Source organism: Ahaetulla prasina, chromosome 14, assembly GCF_028640845.1.
Source record: "Ahaetulla prasina isolate Xishuangbanna chromosome 14, ASM2864084v1, whole genome shotgun sequence".
Taxonomy (NCBI): Eukaryota; Metazoa; Chordata; class Lepidosauria; order Squamata; family Colubridae; genus Ahaetulla; species Ahaetulla prasina.
Genome location: NC_080552.1, coordinates 21,452,564 through 21,460,854, shown reverse-complemented (window position 1 = coordinate 21,460,854; position 8,291 = coordinate 21,452,564). Strand labels below are relative to the sequence as shown.

General features: G+C 46.3%; 1 protein-coding gene across 3 annotated transcripts in view; it reads right to left on the bottom strand.

Annotated features, from left to right (window-relative positions):
* Positions 1 to 8,291, bottom strand: part of CARD11 (caspase recruitment domain family member 11) — a 69,121-nt gene that overhangs the window by 12,648 nt on the left and 48,182 nt on the right. For all 3 annotated transcript variants that reach the window (XM_058157847.1, XM_058157850.1, XM_058157848.1), the window contains exons 19-21: positions 7,702 to 7,797; positions 7,414 to 7,546; positions 6,219 to 6,398 (exon numbers count right to left, since the gene is read on the bottom strand). In XM_058157847.1, coding sequence (XP_058013830.1) covers positions 6,219 to 6,398; positions 7,414 to 7,546; positions 7,702 to 7,797 — 409 coding nt within the window. The remainder of the gene's footprint in view (positions 1 to 6,218; positions 6,399 to 7,413; positions 7,547 to 7,701; positions 7,798 to 8,291) is intronic.

Sequence of the window (8,291 nt, the reverse complement as noted above, 5' to 3'; positions counted from 1 at the left end):
CTCTCCCTCTCTAATTACATCATAACTCTCTCCATTTTATAATCTATCCTGTCTAATCATTAAAACCATCAATCAAAAATTCCTTTTTTTCTCACGAGGTGCAAATATGGGTCACTTTGAGACCATCCTATGGACAGCTGAACTTAATTTTGAAAAAAAATAATAATCTCAAAAGGTTGCACCTTGGAGCATCAGGGAGCCAAAACGCTATGAAGCCAAATCTTCGAAATCATTTTTTAAAATGTATTTCACCAGAAACAAAAAAATACACAACGCCCCAAAGGAAGACATTTATAGAATGAGGGAAACCAATAAAGGAAAATATTTGTAACTCAGGGTCCCTGAGCTTTCTTGTTTTCTGGCAGATGTTTCATTACCCAACTAGGGAACATCATCAGTTATGGAAGGGAATGGCATTTGCAGAGAGGAGGAGGAGGAGGAGGAGGAGGAGAAAGGAGGAGGAGGAGGAGGGAGAAGGAAGAGGAGGAGGACTGTCAGTCCTTGCTGCTCCCTGAGCTTTCTTGTTTTCTGGCAGATGTTTCATTACCCAACTAGGGAACATCATCAGTTATGGAAGGGAATGGCGTTTGCAGAGAGGAGGAGGAGGAGGAGGAGGAGGAGGAGGAGGAGGAGGAAGAAGAAGGAGGAGGAGGGAGAAGGAAGAGGAGGAGGACTGTCTGTCCTTGCTGCTCCCTGAGCTTTCTTGTTTTCTTCCAGATGTTTCATTACCCAACTAGGGAACATCATCAGTTATGGAAGGGAATGGCGTTTGCAGAGAGGAGGAGGAGGAGGAGGAGGAGGAGGAAGGAGGAGGAGGAGGAGGAGGAGGAGGGAGAAGGAGGAGGAGGAGGACTGTCAGTCCTTGCTGCTCCCTGAGCTTTCTTGTTTTCTTCCAGATGTTTCATTACCCAACTAGGGAACATCATCAGTTATAGAAGGGAATGGCGTTTGCAGAGAGGAGGAGGAGGAGGAGGGTCCTTGCTTATGTTCTTGCAGATGTTTCAATATCCAATCTAAGTAACATCATCAGTGCCATTTGCTGTCAGTTTATGTGAGTGAAGCAAACGGTAAGAGGTTTGAGGACGCAGACCCCCGGGTGCAACGGAAGGAGCAAAAAGGATGCTACGATTGCTGACATTACTGCTGATGAGAGATCAAGGGAGACCCAAAACCATCTACAGCAGCGGTTCTCAACCTCTGGGTCGGGACCCCGTTGGGGGTCGAATGACGATTTGTCAGGGGTCGCCTAAGACCATCGGAAATATGGGAAGTATACTTGCGAGTCGAAGAATCGCGTTCCAATGATTGACTCCACAAGCCAGCTGCAGGCTCTTCAAATCGCTAGCCGAATTCGGCTTCAGGCGCGATGAATTAAAAAAGAGAGAAATCTTTGCTTTGATGTCTCCCTCTCAAGCCAGCTGCAATCACTCCCAATCGCTAGCCTAATCTGGCTTCAGGCGCCATAAACTTAATAGGGGAGGAGTCTCCGCTTTAATGCCTCCGTCCTCCAGGCAATCGCAAGCAGTTCAGATCGCTAGCCAAGACGGCTTCAGGCGCGATAAATTCAAAACGAAAATAATTTTACGGTTGGGGTCGCCACATTGTGGGGAATTGTATTAAAAGGGTCGCAGCACTATAAAGGTTGAGAACCACTGATCTACAGGCATACAATCAATGCTGCGGGTTATTCAATTCACCAAAGCTAGGAGATTCTCAGAGTCCCATTCAGCCCTCAACGAGCCTTAGTGTGATGGGTCCTCATCTCCCGAAGGATAATTCCAACGCCTTTCCAAGATTGCAAGAACGAAATTAGAAATGTTTTGAAGTCAGAGGGCTTCAGGGGGTCACCCGCTTTGCCCTACCTGCCAAAGGAAGGGGGGCAGAGGAGGGAAGGGAGGAAAGGGAGGCTGCAAGTGGCATGAATGGGACCCCCATTGACAAAAGATAACAATGAGACAAGATGAGACAAAGGATTGTGGTTCTTATTATCCTGGGATCCGCCAGCCGCAGGCTTTCGCTGACGGAGAAAGGTGTTTATGCCGGAGCTATTTAAAATCTGGTGAACTTAAGCATGACCTATTTCGAGGAACAAGGTACACCGGGACAGGTTGGGAAGGAGAGGAAGCGACGACGTCTCGTGTAATTGCTAGCCCGTGTTGTGGTGTCAAGTTTCTTTGGAGAGACACGGTTTCAACAAAGAGGCGTACAAGACCTGCGAGGGGCTGGAATAAACGGCGGAGGTATAAAAGGCAGTAATCACACAGGAATTGGATCAGAGCAAAAGGCTTTTTCTTTTCGGTGGCCTCCTTCTTAGCAGCAGGCAGGAACATGTTTTGGGGAGTTTTAGAAAGCAAACAGGGAGATAATGGCTGGTTCCTGAAGCTCCTTCCCCTTGTTAAGACTGTATTTAGCCTCTTTCACAAGATGGAGAGATAATCACACATACACACACCCCTCACTGTCTTTCGCAGAGGTGGTTTATTAACCACAATTAATCAATCAGAATAGAGCCGGAAGGGACCCTGGAGGTCTTCTAGTCCAACCCCCTGCCCAAGCAGGAGACTCTATACTATTTTAGACAAGTGGCTGTCCAGCCTCCTCTTGAAAGCCTCCAATGATGAAGCTCCCACAACTTCTGGAGGCAACTTCTGTTCCACTGGTTAATTGTCCTCACTGTCAGGAAGTTTCTCCACAGTTCCAGGTTGCTTCTCTCCTTGATGAGTTTCCATCCATGGTTTCTTGTCCTGCCTTCAGGTGCTTTGGAGAATAGTTTGACTCCCTCTTCTTTGGGGCAGCCCCTCAAATATTGAAAGACTGCTATCCAGGGGTGGGCTTCAAAAACTTTAGCAAGGGATTCGCTGCCCACTTGCTCGGTGGGCACAGCCTAGTTGGCCCTCTGCATCATAGCGGTGTGTGTGTGTGTGTGTGTGTGTGTTTGCCCTCCCCAGGCTCTGGAGGCTTCCCCCAAGCCTCCAGCAGGACAAAAACAGCCTCCCCAGGCTCCGGAGGATCTCTGGAGAACTTCCAGTAGGCCCATTTTTCACCCTCCCCAAGCCTCCGCGTGTGCCCTGCACTTAAAGGTAAAGGGAAAGGTTCCCGAAGACGTCTCCATGGTCATGTAGCTGGCATGACTCAACACCAAAGGTGCACGGAACACTGTTACCTTCCCATCAAAGGTGATCCCTACTTTTTTTACTTGCATTTTTTTTTACCTGCTTTTGAACTGCTAAGTTGGCAGAAGCTGGGACAAGTCATGGGAGCTCACCCTGTTACACGGCAGCACTAGGGATTCGAACCGCTGAGCTGCTGACCTTTCGATCGACAAGCTCAACGTCCTAGCCCCTGAGACACCGCATCCCTGCCCTGCACTTACCTGCATCCAAAACTGGCACAGAATCATAGCTAGAGGTTCTCCCGAACCCCTGTGAACCCCCCCCCCAGCAGCCCACTCCTGCTGCTATCATGTCACCCCTAGACTTTCTGTTCTCTAGACTGGCCATACCCAATTCCTGCAACCGCTCTTCATATGTTTTGTCTCCCGGCTTTTTCATCATCTTGGTTGCTCTTCTTTGCACTTTCTCCAAAGTCTCAACATCTATTTTTTGTAATGTGGACATTATGTGGAGTTCTATCCATGTTCCTTCTGAAAAAAAGCCTCTCTCTCTTGGGGATTGCAACACAGTTTGTAGGGAAAGAAGCTCCAGCCCAAACGATGGCCCCAGATTTCACAAAAGTGAAAGGATTGAAAAGGAAGGAGTGGGGCAGGGAAGGCATGGGTCAAAATTAGGATTCTGGAATTCAATGGGCTGCTGGGTGGTTGTTGTTTTTTTTGAGCCATTGGTCCAAATGTGAACTTTCTGTGTTTTTTATATGTGTAATTTTTCTATTGATGTTTTACAAAACACATAAAAACCAGCAGAAATGAATAAAAAGCAGAAGCAGGAAAGAAAGAAGAGAAGAAGGAAGAAGGAAGGAGGAAAGAAGGGAAGGAAGTAAGGAAGAAGGGAAGAGGGGAAGAAAGAGGGAGGGAGGAAGAAGGTGAGTGGGAGGAGGGGAAGGAAGGAAGGAAAGAAGGAAGGAAGGAAAGAAGGGAAGAAGAAAGGAAGGAGGAAAGAAGGTAAGGAAGTAAGGAAGTAAGGAAGAAGAGAAGAGGGGAAGAAAGAGGGCGGGGAGAGGGGAAGGAAAGAAGGAAAGAACAAAGGAAGGAAGGAAAGAAGAAAGGAAGGAGGAAAGAAGGTAAGGAAGTAAGGAAGTAAGGAAGTAAGGAAGAAGGGAAGAAAGAGGGAGGGAGGGAGGAAGAAGGTGGGAAGGGGAAAGGAAAGGAAAGAAGGAAAGAAGAAAGGGAGGAAAGAAGGAAGAAGGAAGGAGGAAAGAAGGGAAGGAAGTAAGGAAGAAGGGAAGAGGGGAAGAAAGAGGGAGGGAGGAAGAAGGTGAGTGGGAGGAGGGGAAGGAAGGAAGGAAAGAAGGAAGGAAGGAAAGAAGGGAAGAAGAAAGGAAGGAGGAAAGAAGGTAAGGAAGTAAGGAAGAGAAGAGGGAAGAAAGAGGGAAGAGGAGGGAAGGAAAGAAGGAAGGAAGGAAAGAAGGGAAGAAGAAAGGAAGGAGGAAAGAAGGTAAGGAAGTAAGGAAGTAAGGAAGAAGGGAAGAAAGAGGAGGGAGGAAGAAGGTGGGAAGGAAGGAAAGAAGGAAAGAACAAAGGAAGGAAGGAAAGAAGAAAGGAAGGAGGAAAGAAGGTAAGGAAGTAAGGAAGTAAGGAAGAAGGGAAGAAAGAGGGAGGAGGAGGAAGAAGGTGGGAAGGAAGGAAGGAAAGAAGGAAAGAAGAAAGGAGGAAAGAAGGAAGAAGAAAGGAAGGAGGAAGAAGGTAAGGAAGTAAGGAAGAAAGGAAGAGGGAAGAAAGAGGAGGGAGGAAGAAGGTGAGTGGGAGGAGGGAAGGAAGGAAAGAAGGAAGGAAGGAAAGAAGGGAAGAAGAAAGGAAGGAGGAAAGAAGGGAAGGAAGTAAGGAAGAAGAGAAGAGGGGAAGAAAGAGGGAAGAGGAGGGGAAGGAAGGAAGGAAGGAAAGAAGGAAGGAAGGAAAGAAGGGAAGAAGAAAGGAAGGAGGAAAGAAGGTAAGGAAGTAAGGAAGTAAGGAAGAAGGGAAGAAAGAGGGAGGGAGGAAGAAGGTGGGAAGGGGAAGGGAAAGGAAAGAAGGAAAGAAGGAAAGAAGGAAGGGAGGAAAGAAGGTAAGGAAGTAAGGAAGAAGGGAAGAGGGGAAGAAAGAGGGAGGGAAGAAGAAGGTGGGAGGGAGGAGGGGAAGGAAAGAAGGAAAGAAAGAAGGAAGGCAAGCAAAGGGGGAAAAGAAAGAATAAAAAATAGAAAAAAGAAACCTCTGAGTTCTGAGCAATTCTGGGAGTTGAAGTTCACATATCTTATGTGATAGAAACCTTCAAATTTCTGGGTTCTATCATATCGCAAGATCTCAAATGGACAGCTAACATCAAAAACATCATTAAAAAAGGACAACAAAGAATGTTCTTTCTGCGCCAACTCAGTAAGCTCAAACTGCCCAAGGAGCTGCTGATCCAATTCTACAGAGGAATTATTGAGTCTGTCATTTGCACCTCTATAACTGTCTGGTTCGGTTCTGCAACCCAACAAGAAAAACACAGACTTCAGAGGATAATTAGAACTGCAGAAAAAATAATTGCTACCAACCTGCCTTCCATTGAGGACCTGTATATTGCACGAATCAAGAAGAGGGCCGTGAAAATATCTACAGACCCCTCACATCCAGGACATAAACCGTTTCAACTCCTACCCCCAAAATGATGCTACAGAGCACTGCACACCAGAACAACTAGACACAAGAACAGTTTTTTCCCGAAGGCCATCACTCTGCTAAACAAATAATTCCCTCAACACTGTCAGACTATTTACTGAATCTGCACTACTATTAATCGTTTCATAGTTCCCATCACCAATCTCTTTCCACTTATGACTGTATGACTATAACTTGTTGCTGGCAATCCTTATGATTTATATTGATATATTGATCATCAATTGTGTTGTAAATGTTGTACCTTGATGAACGTATCTTTTCTTTTATGTACACTGAGAGCATCTGCACCAAGACAAATTCCTTGTGTGTCCAATCACACTTGGCCAATAAAATTCTATTCTATTAAAGTTTGAGAAATGTTGAGTTAGAAGACGACAGTGGCTTTAGACAAGGACTCCGGGATTACCTGGTTTGCATAAGTTGAACTCCAGGGCTCCTCCTGAGTTGAGAAGTTTCTGGATCAGGGCCTTGGCCAGCATCGTGGGGCTGAAGAGGACGGGCCGCCGGCAATCGCAGTGGGTGGATTTCACCAAGCTGTACGGGATCAAGCTGAAGCTCTTATTGATCTCCGTCACGGAATCGAACTCTGGAGGGAGAAGACAGACGGACTCCATGTTAACCATCCCCAAACGAGTGGGCGGCCCAACGGAAGGGTGAAATTCCATCAAATGAACATCGGTGAACCAGAGGTCAGATGATAACCTGGTTAGAAAACCCCTGTGACCATCTTGCTGGAATTATTCCAGGCCACTTTCAAGGTCTTAAGTAGGAGTGGTGGGAATGGCCTAGAGGTGGAGCTCTCGCCTCACAATCAGGAGGCTGTGAGTTCGATCCTAAGTAGAGTCAGATATTTCTCTCTCTGGCCACATTGAGAATATATCCGCTGATGACATCAATACATATTAACTGTTAATACTAATCAAAGTTAATAAGTTATGGTAAACTTATGAGGGAAAAGCACTGTTATTATGAGAATACTATTATCGTTACTGTGATGCTTATTACTCAAAAGAACTGTTATCAGACAACACACTCAGAGGTGGGTTTCAGCAGGTTCTGACCAGTTCTGGAGAACCGGTAGTAAAAATTCTGACTGGCCCTGCCCCCTCCATCTATTCTCTGCTTCCCGAGTCCCAGCTGATCGGGAGGAAATGGGGATTTTGCAGTATCCTTCCACCTGGAGTGGGGAGGGAATGGAGATTTTACAGTATCCTTCTCCTGCCACGCCCACCAAGCCACGCCCACAGAACCGGTAGTAAAATTTTTTGAAACCCACCACTGAACATACTGTCTATATGGATTTTGAATATGTTGCTCTTTTTTATTTCTATTAATAAAAAAGAAAAATTAATAATAATAATAATAAAAAAAGAGAATATATCTGCTGAATATAACTCCACATTGGCAACAGGAAAGGCATCTGGCCATTAAAACACTCTGCTAGCTCCACTCAGTTGCCCAGACTCCACCCTGCAAGGGGTCGTTAAAAGAGGATGATGATGATGAGTTTCAAGATGTTGAGGAACACCCTCATTGAGCCTTAGTCCTTCAGCTTTGCAATCTAAGAAAAAAGGTTCCCACCCCCCTCAACCCCACTGTACCTTCAAATCTTTCAAGGAGTGCCTTGGTCACCGGATGCACTTCTGATTTGACCCGGCTGTCTTTCGAAGTGACGATGCGCACCCGTTCATTGCTATTCATGCGCTTGTATTTGTTTTCGGACCTGCTGACAAACTGGAAGTGGAGATTCAGGTTGGATCAAGGGGGTGATTCAAGGCTGTGTCCCCCGTCTGGTCTACATAGTAAGGCTAGCGATCAGAGAGCTGGACCTACTCTTCTAATTTGACTTTGTGGCCCCTGATTGTTGTTGTTGTTGTTGTTGTTGTTACCTGCAAGATCTGGCCCAAAAGGAAACTGGCTCTGGAGAGACGAGGGCTGGTTTTGGGTTCACCAGGAGATGCGGCTTCGTCTGGTTGCAGCGAAGTCTAAGAGTGCAGCAACAGAGAGAAGGAAGAAGGAAGAAGAAAGAAGAAGGGAGGAGGAGGAGAAGGAGACAAAGAAGAAGAAGATGATGAAGAAGAAGAGGGGGCAAGGAGGAGGAGGAGAAGGAGGAGGAGAAGGAGGTGGAGAAGGAGGAGAAGGAGAAGGAGAAGAAGAAGAAGGAGAAGGAGAAGGAGGAGAAGGAGAAGGAGAAGGAGAAGGAGAAAGAGAAGAGGAGGAGGAGGAGGAGGAAGATATATAGGTCAGAATCCCATAAAGCCAAAACAAATTTATGGGATGTAGAAGCAGGAATATTGAGAAGAGAGGCCCACCATACTTGGAGGTCCTCAAGATGGGGAAGCTCGACAGCAAAATCAACCACCCATAACGAACATAGACAGAATACCTCTTCTAGAATGAATGGGAATTACCCAAGAGGCAAAACTGCCCAAAACTGCTCAAAAAGGGATAGAAGAGGGATGGGTGAAGAGGACAACCA